At 28.8% G+C, this 19,820-nt stretch overlaps 2 protein-coding genes across 3 annotated transcripts; one reads left to right on the forward strand and one right to left on the reverse strand.

Annotated features, from left to right (window-relative positions):
• Positions 1-1,727: 1,727 nt before the first annotated feature.
• LOC130825280 (GDSL esterase/lipase At4g16230-like) lies at positions 1,728-7,843 on the forward strand. 2 transcript variants are annotated; one of them, XM_057690421.1, is made up of 5 exons: positions 1,728-2,036; positions 4,135-4,265; positions 5,367-5,612; positions 6,604-6,859; positions 7,564-7,843. In XM_057690421.1, the coding sequence occupies exons 1-5, from the start codon at positions 1,778-1,780 to the stop codon at positions 7,788-7,790; spliced, it is 1,119 nt and encodes a 372-aa protein (XP_057546404.1). In that variant the 5' UTR covers positions 1,728-1,777; the 3' UTR covers positions 7,791-7,843. The 2 variants fall into 2 exon arrangements, with proteins under 2 accessions (XP_057546404.1, XP_057546405.1); XM_057690422.1 differs by having other exon boundaries at positions 7,559-7,699.
• A 1,169-nt stretch (positions 7,844-9,012) lies between these two features.
• On the reverse strand, positions 9,013-13,748 carry LOC130825281 (protein VASCULATURE COMPLEXITY AND CONNECTIVITY). The gene is made up of 3 exons (XM_057690423.1): positions 13,617-13,748; positions 11,314-11,516; positions 9,013-9,942 (listed from the first exon to the last, which is right to left on the reverse strand). The coding sequence occupies exons 1-3, from the start codon at positions 13,710-13,712 to the stop codon at positions 9,615-9,617; spliced, it is 627 nt and encodes a 208-aa protein (XP_057546406.1). The 5' UTR covers positions 13,713-13,748; the 3' UTR covers positions 9,013-9,614.
• Between the last annotated feature and the right edge of the window lie 6,072 nt (positions 13,749-19,820).

Genomic DNA, 19,820 nt, shown 5'->3' on the forward strand with positions numbered 1-19,820 from the left:
AATTGAAGATGAGTAACAAATCCTTCTAACGTTAAAAACTATAATGTTTGGAAAGGAAAACACATTAGTCTTTCTTGTCGTTTTCTTTTCTTGTTCGTCTCCTTCCTTGTCGTCTTAAAATGTTATCTAAAGGTAGTGTTACTTCAATCGCATATCACATAGCAAACTAAAAGGAGAAAAACCATCCAAAAAGAGAAAGACTAAATTTAATGTTTGTTATACTACTTTTTTTTAATTGATCGATTCATAAAGATACTTGATTTTTAATTAACTTATTTTTAAGTAGTTTTTCTTTTTGATTGCTTTGCTTAGGCCCAACAGATCAAGGGCTCTAAAGCTATAAACGGTAAGTCGGTAATGATTTACTCTTTCTATTCTTATGAAATTGTCTCACTTTTCATTTAAGTTTGTTTTTTTAACATTGCAACATTTTTACTTCGGCTATTCTTCCTAGCACTTTTTAAATAATTTTTATCCACATATCTCACTTTTAATCCTAATCACACAATATAGTGGTCTTTACCATTTTCTTAATATTTTTTTCATTGAATATGTTATAATCTCTTAAGGACAGATTATGTTGAAGAAAATTTGAATCGAGCCTCAAGCAAATAGATTAAAAGTAGTAAATCATTTAGGTAAAAAAAAGCTTCATTTTACCTACAAAAAAATAATAAAAAGAAGGGACTCTAAAAATTTCATTCTTATGTATATAAGTTGCAAAGTTTAGACTGAATGTTAAAATTATCAAATTACAACCCAACTAAAATAAAATTTTCTTTTGAATATAATTTTTGATATCGATTACTCATATGTCCCATTGAGATTATAACATTACGTAAATCTATACGAGAGCTTTTAAGAGTAAATAATGTTGCTTTGTTTTGATCCATCTAAGCTAACTTTTATAATTGATTTATAAGATTTTGACAAAACTATTGAATTAATTGGATCAGACTACATCCATGATCCATGTTTCTTACATGACTCACCATCTCTTATGCAAGTTGATATACAGAATTAGGATCAATATAATAACTAAGTTAGTTGGTAGCTACGTAAAAAATATTAACAATTAAAAAGATAAAATCCAATATCAATATTATGTATCCTTTAATCTTTATTGCAGTTTTCTAGTAATTCATACACATTCTGTGTCTCCTTTATTTCCATTTCTTATTGCTTTGTCATATACAACATTTTAAAATATTGATAGAGCATCAAGAATTAGGTTTTATCTCAGTTAAATTGAGTATCATTTTCTCCTATTGAGATTGAGTTTGAATTTCATCTAACTCCCTTCATACTCTTTATGAGTGTAAAAATGCATAATGGTCGCGATTAAGGTAACAGAACGGTGATGTGTAAAGGGTGTGATGCGGTTATCGGAACAATTATATATGGGTCGAAATACAAGATATCCCTTGAAACCGCCCATAACGCTGAATATCGTTTCGTTGTTTCCAAAAATGTTTACACTATGCAAAAACGCGATGCGATACAGTCTTATTTTTGCACTATGAATAAAATCTATATAATAAAATAAAAATAAATTTGAATATGTTCATGCCCAATTGCATTTGCTAGATTAACTTTCCAGTGTTGGCAGCTGATCGTTGCAGATCAGCATTCAATGCCTTCCTTGCAAATTTCACATTCCTTTGTTTTTTTTTTCCTATAAAATGGTCTGAATCTTTTCACATTCTTCATTCTTCATTATACTTATTTATTTCTCAAAATTAATACCCAATTCTTATTCAATATTGAGATATTGAAAATGGGTATTTTTCAAAATAATCAAAAAACATTAATTTTCTTTATAGTTTATTGTTCAAGTATGATTAGTAAAAGTAATGGTAGAATGAATGGAAGAGAAGAGGGAATAGCAAATTTTGTATTTGGAGATTCGTTAGTAGATGCGGGAAATAACAACTATATAATGTCATTGTCTAAGGCAAATTATGCGCCTAATGGTGTTGATTTTGGAATGCCCACTGGAAGATACACTAATGGCCGAACCATTGTTGATATCATAGGCAAGTTATTGTTTCATTCTACTGCTATTTTTATCTTTTTCTTTTCATTTTCCTCTGTTTTTAAACATGCACTTTCCCATTAACAATACAACCCGGCCTTCTTCTGTACTATTGGTTTTTGACATAAGACTAGAAATAGAAGTATAAATGGTTAAAACAATGAAATATTTAAAAATAATAAATATAATGGGGTGTTTGTTTTATGGGTTTTTGCTTAGCTTTTTGATTGACTTATGGTTTCTGGTCTGTTAGTTGGTCAAACAGTCAAAAAAGTATTTGGTAAATGGCTTTTTAGCAGCTGAAAAGTTAATTTTTAAGCCAAAATGAAAAAGCTGCTTGAAATAGTTTTTTTTGGTTAACTTTTAACTTGTTGGTTCACTTTTTATCTAATAAACAACCAAAAACTAATACTCAAATTTATCATACATTTTTACAAATAACTGAATTTTTCAGCTAGTTTAAAAGCCAACAAAAATAACTAGCATTTTTAGCTGCTCAAATAAACCAACTAAAAAGCCAATAACTAATTGTCAAACATGATATAAAATGTAACAGTGGTGAGACTGATATTCAAAGATAGAAATTTAATAAATTAATTAAGATTCATTAAAAAAATGGGCAAATTAACTAAAATAAAATAGTATTTTGAAGTAGCTTCCGAATAAAAAAAATATTCTTGGATTTGTTTATCTACTTGTCATCACGAGCTTTTAGGAAGGAGTAGGTAATATCCTAACGGCCCGTTTGGTTGATGGTAATAAAGTAATGGGAATGAAATGTTATAATGGCAATAGTAATGAAGGAATGGATATGAAAATTGGTAACGAAGATTCTTTTGTTTGGTGTGCTGACTAAAGAATGGTAATGGAAGATAATATTCCATTGATTGCATTTGGTTGTTAGTAATAAAAAATGGTAATGACTCTTAGTTTCATTATTGTACATTTGTATCTAAAAGCATTATTGTATCTAAATTATTCTATCTAATGATTCTTTTTTTAATAATAATATTTTTTGGATAATTACATACATTACCTTTTTTTAGTATTATTTTTTTTTCTTCAACTCGAAACAACATTACCTTATTTTATTACCACAGTAATACTTCATTACCATTACAGCCTAATACCAGGTTGTTTGATGGTAATAAAAATGGCCATTTTTGGTAATTTCATTACCTTGTTTTATTACCATCAATTACCATTGAAGGCATCCAAACAACCAAATTTTTTATTACTTAATTTTATTACCATTACCGCCCTCTAATACCATGTACCAAACGGGCCGTAAATGTCTAACTCATTAACTAGAGAAAACATTTTATTAACTATATTTAGCAAGTAGTCTTTAGGTCTTTCCGGTTCATTTTAAAGATTATGTATAAAATATTTTATATATCTACTTAAAACGAATTTTATTTTATACAAGGAGAAATAAAATTAAAAATAATTCTTTAAAGATATATAAAAATCAAAATATATCTATTTGAAATCTTATTAAATTCGATTTAATGTATTAAAGCTTAATATATATTTTTTGTGATTTGTTATGAAACATATTTGTTGTTATTCAGGCTTGAATTATTTTTGAAAATATTGAAAAACAAATGTAACAAACGAAATAAAATATATACTTCTTTGTTTGGTAATCAATAATAAATAGTGGGAATAAGAATGAATTGTAGTATAAATTTTCATGATATGTATAATGTTGTTCCATGGTAATAAAAGTTAGATCATAAAAGTTTTTTCCTTCACAATTTTCCATTACCACCTAATACTATATATTCAAATGTAAGATATTGAAATGAATATTGCAAAGAAAATTAGATTGTAGGAGTATTAGTATGACAATTAAACTTGTTAAGAGATAGTCTTATAAAAAATACACTAACTTTTCATTACCATCCCCACCATTTTATACCGATTACTAAATGGGTCATAAATATTTACTAAATGCTTTTTTAAACTATTTGACAATAATAAAGATGAAAAAACCAACCTAAAAAGTTGCAAAACACATGACATCATATGTTTTCAATTGTGGCAATTAGACGTTGCGTGTTAATTAATTGGTTTTCATTAATATGTTTCTTCAGGGCAGCAGCTTGGATTAGGAGGGTATACCCCACCATACTTGGCTCCAACCACAAGAGGAGGAATCATTTTGAAAGGGGTCAATTATGCTTCTGGTGGTGGTGGCATCCTTAACCAAACTGGCAACATTTTTGTATGATCCCCTTTATTTTCTCTTGTCTCCTTTGTGCTATAATAACACATTAAATACGCATATTCTCATTTAAAATGGTCCCATTTTAAGTGAATTTTAAGTTGAATTATATATTCTAATTAAGTTAATTAATTAATTAAATGTAGCTACTAATTTCTTACACTTCTTTTTTTAAACCTTATATTTTTTCTAGAAATTCTTGACCTTATTTGAAAAATGATAGAATATAAAAAATAATATTTTCTCATTTTAAAACTGAAGTTAAAAGTCTTTTTCTATGTTTAACATGTTAAATTTTGAACATTCACTTATTGCCCTTTTATAATACTCGATCCCTCAATTCTAACTTTAGTTGTCCATTTAATTTTGCAAACATGTCAATTTATTAATTCAAATTTTAAGATATCTAATTTAACGCAATTAGCATTCACTTCTTTGTCCCATTGAGATTACACCATTATGTAAATCTATATAAGAGCTTTCGGGGAAAAATATTGCGATTACAATGAAACAAAGTATAAAAAATAATATTAATAATTAAGCATTCATACATAATACGAAAAAATAATTAGAAATATCATACAAATTCAAAATAATTGATATATAATGTCAATTAAGATAACTAAATTGAAGAAGTGGGATTACAATCAACTGTATAACCCTAGTTCCATCTTGCCTAGGTATATCGATTAGTGGATGTCCGCTCTCAATCTAATATTTATGATTGATTACACAACGCAGTCAATAAAAACTTCAGACCTATAAAATTTATTATGTTCTAAAACTGTTGAAAATGTGCATTTGTTATCCACATATATTCGCTATTTTCTTTCCTCGGAACTCTATCTTGTGCCAAATACTGAATTATTGACTATAATTATAACTATGACTTTATAAACTACACGAGTGACTTTAATTTTATCACTATAAATTAGTTTCAACAATGAACTTCTTTGGGATTTTTACATGAGTTAATTCATCTCCTAATTATTTTGATTGCTCAAGATTTATTTTTTAAATCCTAACAAAAATATAATTGATTTACTTATTTTTTAAATCCAAACAAAATTATAATTGATTTATAAAATTGATGGATGTTAGGGTGGAAGGTTAAATATGGACGCACAGTTAGACAACTTCGCCAATACAAGGGAAGAACTCATAAACAGGATAGGAGAAGAAGGAACAAGGAGACTTGTTAATAAAGCTTTGTTTTCAGTAACAATGGGATCCAATGATTTTATCAATAACTACTTAACTCCAGTTATCTCAAGACTAGAGCAAGAGATGATCACTCCGGAAGCATTCGTAAATGCAATGATATCAAGATATAGACTACAACTCACGGTGAGATGTCTTTATTATACCACTTAGTTGAAAATATTTTAAATTTCGATATAATTTTTTTTTTACTTAAATATTACAAATGAGTGAGACATAAATGAAATTATATCTGATTGTGTTTGAATTTAATTATCATATTTGTTGGATTTTCACTTTATTAAATCTGATTAAAAATAAGATTTTAGAGGCGTTATTCATCTAGGTGTTTTGGAAATTATTTTCAAAAAAAAAAAATAGAGTACATCTAAGAAAGATCTAATATATAGAACTCTGAACATATAGCCATTTCTTAATCAGGTGAAGAACACGGGTGTGAGTAGACTTGTCAAAACGGTCTGTCTTAAGGGTTTAGGTCGGATTATTTGTTTATATTGAGATTGGTTCGGATTATTTTTTATTTGTAAAAGGTTTAGATCAGGTTCAGATCAAATTCGATTCGGTCAATTGCTCAAGAATTTATAAATCTAATTTTCCTTATCATTATATTTTTTAATAGAAATCTTTTCATATAAAAAAGATTAACATGCCAATCTTAAAGGCTATAACAAAAAAAAATGATCTAAAATACAAAAAACTAACAAAAATATAGTGAGTTCTTACTAAAAATGTCCTCTTTAAATGATACATATAAAATTTTATAAAAATATTTTGTACTATATTTATTTTTTTATTTGTGAAAATTAATTTTTATAATAACAAACTTTAAAATATCAATAAAAATCAATTCTAATCCCATAAAATATATTTTTCTATTTTAAATTACAATATAGGCAAAAAAAAGAAAAATCTAAATGAAAATCAATCCTAAAACCTTATCTAAATAGTGTAATATTTACTCCAATTGAAAAAAAAAAACTCAATTTTATAAATAAAATAACAATTAATTATAAACAAGTTATGATACAGACGAGCAGAGTTGTTAATTACATTAGTTGTAATTATTGTTATGCAATACATACAAAATGTTAATGTTTGTTAATATGATGATGAACAGAGATTGTATAATATCGGAGCAAGAAAAATAGTAGTGGTAAATGTGGGACCAATTGGATGCATTCCTTATGAAAGAGATTTGAATCCATCAGCAGGCAATGATTGTGTTGGATTCCCTAATCAACTTGCTCAATCCTTTAATCTTCAATTAAAGAGCCTTATTAAAGAGTTAAGCACCAGCCTTCCGGAATCTCTTTTTGTTTATGCTGATGTTTATCGTATTGTCTCTCACATCCTCTTAAATTACCGATCATACGGTATGTACTTCTTTCGTTTTTTTAAACAATTTTTTTTTATTAATTTGAATTTTATATATATATAATTTATATTTTTTTCTAAGTAATATGAGTTTTTAATTTTTTTTTCTATAAAGTAATTTAAATATCAACAATAAAACAAAAGATATTATATCATTTGTTACGCCTTAGGTTTTTAAAGGCTCTTTTTGTCTTTTGCTCTAGAGCCTAAAAATAAAAGGGGTTTCCTTGAATAGAGATATTACCTCTAAATCATATGCAACTTAATAAAGAATTTCAATGAGTTATAAAATAACATCATCTTTATATCATCGATGCAAGACAACATTCTAACACCCACCTAATGCCATTCTTCGGACCTAAAATTTAATTTTAATCAAACATTCATCTCTATACTATATTAATTTGAAATGGAATTATTGACAATGCCAACATATAACCCTCATCTCTGATACCATGTTAAGTTGAGCTAAACTTACTGTCAATAGCAAACATATAATCGAAAAACACAAAGTGCACGAACAACATAAATTAAGGAGATACCATCTCAAAATCATATAACAACAAAAAAAAAAAGACTTTAATGACTTATAAAATATACAAATCTTCTTGAATCAACCATTTTAATGTCAAATATAACAATCTGGATAGGATGGATAATAATGAAACAAATGAAGTTGTATTTGGTTGGAATGTAAGTGCAGGTTTTGAGAATGCAAATTCAGCATGTTGTTCAGCGAGTGGTCGTTTTGGGGGTTTAATTCCTTGTGGGCCAACCTCAAATGTTTGCAAAGATAGATCAAAATATGTGTTCTGGGACCCTTATCATCCTTCCGATGCTGCTAATTTGCTTATTGCCAAACGTCTCATTGATGGTGACTCTAATGATATTTCACCTATTAATATTCGACACTTAATTAATTATAATTAGGAAAATTAATATAGCTATAAGGGTTTTATATATGAAAAAATTTTGTATTTTTAATGTAATTTAATATTGTTATTACTTTAGAAATATAAGATTTTTAATTATACTTTATTATTTTATCGTTTATTTTTTTCTTAAAAAGTTAAATTGTTAAAATAATTATATAAACTATCAATTGTTACTAATTTTATACTAGATTCTCTTGAAAATATAAAGTAATTGATAGTATAGAGAGTTTGTTAATTTTTATATATCAGTTTTTAAGACTCAAAATACCATTACTCTTTTAATTAATACTCGTATTAGGTTGATAGGTGTAACTTTCTTTTATGTATGAACATGCTTAAAATGTAAAATTACAATTCATCCTCCTTTAAATAAGAGAAGTTGCTTCCTTTAGTATTACTATTATTAATATTCCATTTGTCCCTTTAATTTTGCGCCATATAACTAACAAAATACTATTATGTTACAAACATAAAAAGACGAAAGAAATACTCCCATTTACGTTTATACCTTGATATCTTAAGCTCTAACTTGATTTGGTCTCAAGATTGAATAAGCCTTGATGTCGCAATTTGTAACATAACCTGAAACTTTACTTATTTTAGTTATTCATGTAGATTTTAAGTGGTTTTAATTGTATTACGCATTCTTATGGTTTTAATGATAATGGAGTTTATCAAGGGTATTTTAGCTTGGATGAAAATGTTTTACAAATAAGAGGATCAAAATAGTAGAAAAGTGTTTAACGCAAAAGTTTTGAGCTGAAATTTGATACATGTTCACTTTAAGAGCTTTTCAACAATATATTATATGTCTCATCCAACAATTAGACAAAAAATGACGTCCGTTTAACATTTGTTGTAATATTTAGTACACGGGTAACTAGAACTAGTCCCATATTTTTTGGGAATCGACCTAGGCCCATCGCAAATTTTGAGCTACAAGGTCCATTTTTTTAAAAAAATTTTTTTCTGTTTTAAATTAATTTTTGTTTTATTAATTTAATTATTATTAATGATTTTAGTCTAATGATAATATTTCTTAATTTTATTATTAAAAGTAAATTCCAAGGACTTTTTATATTTACATTAAAAAAAGAGGACGACATTTAAGAATCAGATATAAATATTAGTATAGAAAATATTAATCAATAACCGTTATTTGTAAATAATCAAACAAAAATAAAAAAAATTAAATAATCAAGTAAAAAAACAAAATTATAAAAATAATGAACCTATAACATAGTGCCACATACTAGTAATTTACAATTGATGTAAATCACGATTATTTACCTATTAAAACTCTTTATTAGTAACACTAGTACAAGAGTCAATGAAATGTGTCTAGCTTAATTATTCTCAATAATTACGATGAAGTCCGTTTCGTATGAGACCGTCTCATGGTAAGACGATCTCAAAACAAGAAACTCATAAGCTAAAATTTCTATTATTGGGTTATTTAACCCAAATTTGGGTCACATCTCACGGTGAGACCGTCTCATAGTGTTATGATTATATTCCGAAGAAAAAAAGATTTGCAATGATTAATGAGTAATGGTCCATCTAAGCTAATTTAATCTTCGAATATCCAAACAGCTAGAAGTGCCGTAAAGAGGGAGTTCAACAATTATATATAATCCCCAAAATATATTTACACGCTAAAAGTTTCTTACTCTTGCCATAATCTTTTTCTTTCTTGGGTGTGTGGAGGAATACATACCAGCCTAAAAACTTGTTCATGCTCCTTTCTCACTGAATATTCAGTTTGTCAAAAGACGACTGACTGATCCGGAAGAAAAAACTGCTATCATACATAAGCCGTTTAGGTGAATTGTCGTCGTACATATGTATCTTCATGCACAAATACCGGGTCTTGAGAGGTAGGAGGGACCTGAGCTTGTCCCATGGCAATGCCGCTTTGATTAGGAGCAATAGTGTTTCCGAAAAAATTGTCCTTGCCGGATGAAATTGTGAGGTAATATAAGATGCCGAGAGTGACACTAGCAAGACATAGAATAGCAGCCACGGCGAAGACGCCAGGCTTGACAACGTAACAGTAGTAGTAGCTAAAGTACTCGTTCTCTACACCATGTTCATCGTTCAGGGCTGCACCACCGAGCAGTAGGAGAAATGCTACGACAAATGTAAACCTGTGTGATTCACAAATAAATAAGAATGAGCTACACAATCTGACCAGTAAAATTTACAATTTGCAACCATACAGCAATCAAAAAAATAGTATTCAAACATGATAGTCTCTTGCCATATCAACTTTCTAAGACCATTTTCAAGATCAAAAGTGGTAGTAAGTTCATGATCATTTTACTGAATGACGGTTATGTCTACAGTATACTACTCTGTCCTCCCGAGTTTGCTACTCAAGGCCTTAAGGGGTTTATACCAATGTTTAAATGAAATTCAATCCAATATAAGAAAAGGAAACGGAACTGAGAGACGTTAATTTTGAGTTTCCGGAATGTTAGGAAACGTAGGTACAATATTAGTCTGTATTATATTTTGTTACATCTTAAAATAGTAGAATAAAAAAAAGTATAAAAAGAAATGATAAAAAAGAATAAAAAAAGAAAAGAAAGACTTTGCTGGTAGAAATGAAAATGGGCTATAAAAATTAGAAAGAGGAACAGAAAAAGAGGAGGAAACCATAAAAAATCAGGTGGAGGAAGGGAAACGAATCAGGAGCAAGAGAAAAGGACCGGCAATCCTAAAATATCCATTGATGCTAACTTCTAAAAGGTTGCTGGAAAACCGAATCGCCCTCATCGACGATTCAAGTCGCGTTTCCAAATGGTTTCAGTATGGACGCTTCCAACCGGAGACCGGAGCAGCAATCCGCGTGTTACGCAGTTTACACACAAACCAAGAAAAAGGGAAAAAAGGTACTTAATGGATTGGGGTCATGTCTTTAAGTGCATTATTTATAGGTTTTTGTATAGGAAAGAAAAATGGATTGTAGGTTTTAGTGAGGTATTGTACGTGGGATCATGTCCAGAAAAGGTAATGTAAACCGTGTGGGGCGGACTAAAATAGTATATGCAGCAAAATCAAGGAGAGAGAGGAGTAGTATCTAAATTATAACATCAATACTTGAAAATTAACTAGAGTATTTCTAGCACCTGGGCTAATAGATAATTAAAACAAGAAATATGAAGGTTTTATCTGCTTCAAGAAAGAGTAGAACGCTAAAGTCTTTCTTCTATGTGCCATAAATTCGGCTGCAAACCAAAATTCATGTTCCAAGTACCATTTAATTCACTTCCAATTTCAACCCTCTCACAATGAAAATCAACAATTCATATTTAAGTGGCTCTTGTGCAGCGTAGGGTTTGGGAGGTCGGATGTATGTAACATTTTCCCGTGTAATAACCGATAGTTTGTCTTGATTGACCCGGTTGCAAACATTTTGCAGTTTCAGATAAATAAAAAAACCCAAATGATTTAATAAGACGAAAATCAGAGACCATAAACTTATACTTAAAAAGTTGAGATTTGAGAAAGTGTACCAAGATATAATAAAGCAAACAAGGGCAAGAGTCCAATGAGTAGTTGAAGTATACGGATTTTTTCGGCAACAGATACAACCGCTAGCAACATTAATAACAATTTGGGCAACCAGTAGCGAAAGTGCTGCAGTTACTCCAAGTGCATAAGATGGACTCCTGGGGTAAGAACATAGACCAGGTTGTATCTCCCTAACTTGGGATGCCTGCAACAGGTAAAAAGGAGGTAATAGTGAGCATCCCAAAGAAACGTTCTGCTGCAAAAGTACTAGCAATCTTTGCATATTATCATGTTTGGCAACAACCATTATATAAGATTCGAATAGATCCAGAAGTATGCAAGTCTATTCCTAATTAGTCAAAACTCAAAAGTATCTTTAATCTTGATTCCAACAATTAATTTCCTAAAAGCAACGAGTTAATAGTGCAAAATCTCATATGCTGATGCAAATGCGGTTGCTGTAATGACCACCTTTTTCTGTCAATGCGGATGATTTTGGCGATTGTCGCAGCCCATAAAGCGGTCAAAGTAACCTCAAAAACTTTTACAATGGGGTGATGCAGCCGATATTATGCTTCATAACTTAGTTTCACGCATGAATAACACACATACTGCATGGTTAGTACACAAACACTTCACAAAAATACGCAAATTTTGTACGGTTGAATACATGAAGTTCAAACTTCCACGATGCGTATTAGTAAACCAAAAAAACTCCTCATATCGAACCAGAAAGCCAACATAAACAATGTTTAAACTTCTAACAGCCCATTTGCTTATTGGTGTTAAATGATGGTAATGAAAATGATTGGTAGTGTAATTTTCAAGAAATGCATCCCGTCAACTCCCAAACGGGCCATAAGAAGTAAAATCATGTTTTTTACCTTTGGATATTTGCTGATAATCATAACACCTGACAAGGCAAATAATCTCAGCCAAAAATAAATCTCCAAATCTATATTCTAACCCCAAAAATAAATATAGTAAATCATTCTAACAGTAGGAAAATCATCCCCTAACATTATGAATGGATAACAATTTTGGAAAGAAAAGAAAGGAAGGGAAGAGGGAGAGAAAGGAAAGGAAGAGAAGGGAAATGAAAGGGAAGTAGCTCTTATTTGTTTAGGGAGGAAGGAAAGGAAAATAAAAAAAGATGAGAGTTTTCCCTTGAAATCTTTCTAACTAGTAGAGGTATTGATATCTTTAAAAAAGTATCAATGTAATCCCTCCAAACCCCTTTTCTCCCATTTTGTTCACAAACAAGGAATTTTTCATCCCTATAAATCCCTCCCTTCCTTTCCCTCAATTTCCTTCCATCCCAAGACACACTAAATGGATCGTACAAGCTAATAAAGCTTCATCACTAATTAGAAATTCCAAGTGACCAAATTGTTATTGCTGGTTGAACTTAAAAATAGACTTCATAAATATTCATCTATAATACATTAGTATCAACAGGGAATACAGTGAAAAGGTGAACCATGTGTGATTGGTTCAGCACTAGACTAAGAGCATGATCAGTCTGCCACTGAAACTTCAAGCCTTGAAGCTGGCAACAACACCAACAGAAATGAAGAGCATGGGACTGAAAGCATGCACATGGATGCACAAGCTACAAGGCATAATGTGCAGCAAGCCAACACACCAACAGAAGGCTATTTTAGGCTGAAGTTCAGCCCCAACTTGGTGCAAAAGGTCACCATATCAACTTACTAACCATACAGCTCAAGCAAGAGGTCACAGGATCAATGTCACATGATTCACTTATTGCCATACAAATTGCAAAAAAAAAAAAAAAAAAAAACAAATTATGGTCGATTTTAGGCTATTTTTGGACCATTTTGCGTGAATCGCGAATTCAAAGACGAACTAACTAGCGAATTATGTTTCAATAGGTTCAATTATATTACCCTAAATTTCCTACAGCATATCAACAGCCAAAAACTGAAATTAAAACACGTTAAAACCAGTTTTGCAGAAAGTATACTAACACAAAACTCAGACAAACAACCAATTATAACAAAAATTCCTATAAATAAACATTATTGCAAATACTCAGACATGTCTAATGGTGAGTGGTTGGCAATTTTAACAAAATATAAATTGAACAAGGAGATTCTCAAACAAATAATCAATTTAATCATACCCATGTAATAAAAATCTGTTAAATCAATAATTTATAAATTAAAACAGCCTTAAGGAGAGATTAAACAAACTGGGTATGTTTAATTTATTCAAATTAGCCACCATTTTTCAATTTCTCACAGAATTATCAACAGCAAAGATATTAAATTTAATTTTATACCTTGATTCTTTTACCTTCAGCAGCAAAACCCAGAACAGCAGCAACAAGCCCTAAAAAACCCACAACTACACAGATTATTAGAGACTTCTTCTCCATCCTGATCACTTTTTGCTGTTTTCTTTGATTGTTGTTCTACCTTTAAATTTGTCTCTCTATTCCTTAGTCACAGTCTTCCCGTGATTGGATTTTATTCGATATCGTTTATGAAAAGGAACAATAGAAATGAAAGTGAAGGCACAATCTGGGTTTTGCACTTTTTTAGCTTGCTTTTAAAACACACTTATACTACTGTCAATAGGATGCTCTTTGTCCTTGTCCTCAGCAATTTGCTATCAAAGGATTTGATGCAAATACTAAAAATAAATAGATATATTATAAATAGATAGTATGGTTTGATAAATAAGTTTTGTCTTTAATTAGAGTAAGTAGAATTTTTTCAGTAAAGTTTTTAGATGAGTCTAAATTAGCTCTCTTTTTGTGTAATTAAAAAAAGACTAAGAGTAGTATATGATAAAAAAAGAATTAAGAGTAGTAATTTATTTCAAAATTTAAAATTGTATGGACTATATATAAATAAATGTAGGATGAAAATTAAGTCTTATTATCCACTATAAATACTTAAGTAATTTTTACATTTGTTAAAGATAATTAATATGTGATAAGAATGAAGAAATTTGTGACTACACCGAATGTTGCATATAAAGAGGTGTTTTAAATCTTTTAAATTGTAATTATTATTAAAAAAAAATTTATTGCTTATTTAAAATGAATTGTTACTGACACTTGCATTATTGCTCGCATCAATTTCTCTTTCCTCCAAATATCATTTAATTTTTGTAAAAATTATTACATTTTGATGAAAAAAATTAAACTTGATAGATAGAATTTATACTTACATTTTTATTTTGAAATTATAACTTTTATATATTTTAATTTAAAAACTCCGTACACGCATGAATTTTTATACTAATTTGTTATATTCATGGTGAATGATTTTAATTCACATATTGGTTTATTATTAAATGACAACTTATGCTCTTAAAACACCTACTTTAGAAGATAAAAATACATACTAATGTTAATGCACTCTTACATCTACTGTTTGAAATGATATCTAAGATTAATAATTTAAGCACTTATTGATCTATTAAAACGCCAATCTATGTTCTTAAAATCTCTACTTTGAATGATAAATTATCTACTTATACTAATTAATTTTCACATCCAATGTTGAAAAATTATCTAGTGGTAATTATAAACCACATTTTAATATGTTAAAATGTCAACTTATACTCTTAAGAAACCTACAATCAATTTATATCTACTTTGAATTTTGAAAGTTGAAATACTTACTTATATTGCTCATGTTAACGACTTCTATTTATATTATTTAATAAAATAAGAACTCAAATTCTCATATGTGACGGTTTCACGGTGAGATGATTTTAATTGGGTTGACCCAATGTACATTTATTTTTAAAGTGATAGACTTTTTATAGTATTAAAGGTATCCCTTATAACCTTAAAGTGATCACTTATAATTTCAAAGTGATCACTTAGAGAAATGGACTTACTTATATGAATTCGTCTCATAATAAAACAGTCTCATGTAAGATGAGCTGATAAAAGAAAGCAATTATTCAATAAAAAAAAATTGGAAATTAAAAACTCTATATTAGGGCTAGAAGTCTATCAAGATATTTGACTAGTTCTATTTCCTTAGTTTTTTCTCCATTTTCTTGTCCTCCCTCTTTTGTTAGAATATGAGCATATTGATCATATCAACAACTTAGATAGACTTAACAGTCCTAAATTCTAATTTGTTTTGTCTTTGTTTTAGAAGATGGATATACATCGTGCATCCAAAATTACACGGTTGAAAGAAATAAATAGATGGGATGGACATAAAGAATGCAAGGGATATAAGGGGAGTTTTTACATTTTGGTTTTTTTTTGGGAAGGTGATTTTTGAGATAATTGTTTGTGACCCAATAAGTTTGTGGAAGATCTCTCTTTGGTCTAAATTAAAGTTTCTTTTTTTATTTTTTTACATTAGAAGTAACTGTTAGTCTCTTAGAGAGACGTATCTCAGCCTAAATCATTAAAGATTAATGCCTATTTATCATGTTTTTAATGTCTATTTACATTATTCTTAATTCTTACTGTATTCTTAATGCATACTTTCAATATCTTAAATGTCTACTTATATTATTCTTAATGCCTACTTACAATATTTTAAAAAATATAAAATGGACCGACTCAATTCGAGATGGCCCCTAAGAGACCGTCTCTCACAAGAATTTGTGTAGAAGCAATGTGATAGCTATAAAGGGCATTAAAGAGGCTCTACATGGCTAAGAGGTATTTTTATGGATCATGGTGTGCGGCTATAGTTGTGACCATTGTATTCTAGAATACTCGAAATGTTATATTTCTTACGAAGAAATAATATACCACTACCACGTAGAGACACAATCGATGAATGTAAAATTACAATAAAAAGGTTCGTACTTCTGATAATGAGGCTCAAATATAACATATTCCATTAAATTTGTGCCAAAATGAGATGGTTGAGTGTAGTCTAAATTTGTGGCCGACTTACAACATCATTTTGATATAAATAAAACAATATCATCATGATTATATTTTATTCAATAGTAATCTCCAAGTTGGCAAAAAAATAAAATTGATAGTACCGTTTCTGTTTAATTTTTATTGTTTTTAGGCGGTTCTATTTATTGTTCATCTAAAAAATATTTCTATTCATATTATATTTTTAGACATAATTACCCTTAGTTATCCTAATTTTAACTTTTTAATACTTATGATCTCCAAATATTTTACACCAACTTTATTTTAACATTTTTAAAATGCTTATGGTTCGCACATGTTTCTTAGTACTTTTAACATTTTTAATGTTTGTTGTCCTTATAAGTTTTCCACCAACTTTATTTTATATTTTTTTAATGTTTAGAGCCCCACTTTTCTACATTAACTTTATTATTTAATAAAATAATATTTAATTAACTAAAAATTTTAACTTTTCTTAAATTTTATGTAAATATTTCTTATGAAAGCATCAAATAAAAACATTTCTTATGAAAGTATCAACTAAAAACGAAGTACTAGCTAGATAGCTTATAGCAGGTGAAGAAAACTAACGGCCCGTTTGGTTGATGGTAATGAAGTAATGGGAATGAAATGTTGTAATGGCAATAGTAATGAAGGAATGGATATGAGAATTGGTAATGAAGATTCTTTTGTATGGTGTGCATGACTAAAGAATGGTAATGAAAGATAATATTCCATTGATTGCATTTGTTTGTTAGTAATAAAAAATGGTAATGACTCTTAGTTTTATTATTATATATTTGTATCTAAAAGCATTATTGTATCTAAATTATTCTATCTAATGATTCTTTTTTTAATAATAATATTTTTTTGGATAATTACATACATTACCTTTTTTTTCTTCATTATTTTTTTTCTTCAGCTCGAAACAACATTACCTTATTTTATTACCACAGTAATACTTCATTACCATTACAGCCTAATACCAGGTTGTTTGATGGTAATAAAAATGGCCCTTTTTGGTAATTTTATTACCTTATTTTATTACCATCCATTACCATTGAAGGCATCCAAACAACCAAATTTTTTATTACTTAATTTTATTACCATTACCGCCCTCTAATACCATGTACCAAACGGGCCGTAAATGTATTATGAGTAATGTACGAATGTTAATTTAGTAACTATATATACTATAAAAAATTTTCAACATTAACTTTATTATTTAATAAAATAATATTTCTATGTTCTATTATCTATAAAATTAAATTTTTCTTAATTTACGTAAATATTTCTTATGGGAACATCAAATAAGACGTGAAAAAAACTGGATATAGCATGAGTACATTAGTACATATAAAATTGACATATTCTTTAAAGGCCCTGTGCAATTTTAAAACTATGATAATTTTCAAACAACTTTATATCTATAAAATTGACATATTTTTTGAGGCACAGTGCAGTTGTACATATTGAACATGCTCAGAAACTCCTCAGTATACAACCAAGCGAAGGATGAAAATGATAACATTTTTATCAACTCAAACATAAAGCTTGAATAAATGATGCAAATAAGACTCAAATTGAGTTAATTGGGAGTTGGAAATGTGTAGTCACGAAGCTGCATAGAGGTGAATGTTGCTGTGGCAGTTGTAGTCTCCCTTCTTGGTCGTCTTACTCTTTTATGATCAGCAACTAAAGCTATGTAACTTATGATTCCAAGGGCTATACCAATGAAGGATAATGCTGCGGCTGCACCGTATACTCCTTTCTTTACCCTGTAGCACCTCTTGTAGTATGTCCACAATATTGCATCACTCAAAGATGAACCTTTTGCTATCTATAATATTAAGTTCCATTTCATTAGATTATATATACATTATTATTTAATGATGAATATAATTATCTACACAATGATATAACAATTATTATAGATTTAATTTGTCCTCAAAGCCGTTTTCTATATTTGACAGACTCTTGTGGATAGTTTTTTTTACATGGTAAAGGGCAACTATAAAATTTAAATTAATAAAAAAAAAAAACTCAGGCTATTAGGTTTTGGGTTCGATATCCCTTAATCTTCTTCTTTACTTAGCCTGCACTATAATCATAAAAATAGGAAAAATTATCAAGAATAATTTAACTTTTTCATGATTTTCTTACAATAATCTCACCTATTAATTAACTATAAACAATCCCAACTTTAATGGTATTTGCCTAGAGTAAGCTTGGGTAACCCGAAAACCTGCTATAATAAGTAATTCACCAAAAAAAAGTAAATTGAAAATTAATGTAAAATTAGAGAAAAATTTAAAAAAATTACATAAAAATTTATGAATAATTAAAAAAATCAGAAATTTTTTAAATATTTTTTTCACATTTTTTCTAGATTTTATTTTAATATATTTTTTTTAAAAAATAAAACTTGCTATAACAAGTCATCGGGTTACCGGGATTACTCTATGAAAATACCCTTTAAAGTTGGGATTATTCATGAGTAATTAATAGGTCGAATTATTGTAGGAAAATAATGAAAATGTTGGATTATTCTTGGCATTAAGAATGATGTAAATACGCATTAAGGATTATGTAAGTAGGCATTAAGTTTTATTGGGCTTGGCCTGAGAGACGTCTTTCAGAGAGATGGTCTCTCAAGAGACCGACTGTTTGTTAAAAAAGTCTTTTATGGACTTGATCCATCCTATTTTAGTACGCATTTTAAAAACTTATTGAAATAATGAGTATTTTTACTTGATAAGTACAATCAAGTATAATCATTAGGAAATATTTGTTGCTATAAATTGGTATACACTAAAATAGTGTGGTGTTGAAACCAAGTGATCGAATTTAAATTTAGAGATTTTATTTTATTTTTGAAAGGAGAATATTTTGAATATGCATGAGATAGGAAAACCTTAGATAAAAGATATGTACGTAATATTATAAATGAAAGTACACAACCTTAGAGATGTCTACACCATAATGTGTGACTCCAGCAAGTAGAAATAAGATAATTGCTGCCAGACATTTCAACCTGCAAAACAATTTATTATTTGCAATACTATCTAAATACTCTTAAGCTGATCTTATATTGAACTTATTATTCACAGTATGTAGCAAAATGCTGCATTCATCTTAACATAGTAAATTTTTTTGAAATAATTATTCTTACGCAACCACGACTTTTAAAAACTGTTAAGCAAATTCGTCTTTATAAATTGTTACGAGATTTAAATTAGCAACTCTTGTATGAGACCGTCTCATCACTTTGTTAAGGAATTAACTCAACTAAAAGTTTTAGCTGATGATTGAGGCTCCAAAATATGTTATATACTCTAATGCACCTTAAAACGGGCCCATACAAACAGCCCAAAATATTTATCTCAAAAAAATTGAATAATTCACATAATTGCTGCATGTGTATAGAAAGTGGCTAAATAACTGCCATGATCTTTTTTAATTAATTTTTTGTACAGAAAATAAATTGTTAATTGCTACTTTTATACAAGAATATAAGATCAAATTGTATGTACAATAAACTTAATTCCATTGAACTAGCATTTGAAAATCTGACCCCATTAATAGCCTTTACAAGCAAAATTAAACACAATCAAACAAAATTAAACTCTATCA

The sequence above is a fragment of the Amaranthus tricolor genome, chromosome 10 (assembly GCF_026212465.1).
Source record: "Amaranthus tricolor cultivar Red isolate AtriRed21 chromosome 10, ASM2621246v1, whole genome shotgun sequence".
NCBI lineage: Eukaryota > Viridiplantae > Streptophyta > Magnoliopsida > Caryophyllales > Amaranthaceae > Amaranthus > Amaranthus tricolor.

Excerpts from the sequence above, each read along its gene's own strand:
- LOC130825281 (XM_057690423.1), bottom strand. The coding sequence starts at position 13,712 with ATGGAGAAGAAGTCTCTAATAATCTGTGTAGTTGTGGGTTTTTTAGGG. Across the intron at positions 11,517-13,616 it reads CTGAAGGTAAAAGAATCAAG|GCATCCCAAGTTAGGGAGAT; the intron begins GTATAAAATTAA and ends TACCTGTTGCAG. Across the intron at positions 9,943-11,313 it reads GTTTGCTTTATTATATCTTG|GTTTACATTTGTCGTAGCAT; the intron begins GTACACTTTCTC and ends TGAATCACACAG.
- LOC130825280 (XM_057690421.1), top strand. The coding sequence starts at position 1,778 with ATGGGTATTTTTCAAAATAATCAAAAAACATTAATTTTCTTTATAGTT. Across the intron at positions 4,266-5,366 it reads ACCAAACTGGCAACATTTTT|GGTGGAAGGTTAAATATGGA; the intron begins GTATGATCCCCT and ends GATGGATGTTAG. Across the intron at positions 5,613-6,603 it reads GATATAGACTACAACTCACG|AGATTGTATAATATCGGAGC; the intron begins GTGAGATGTCTT and ends GATGATGAACAG.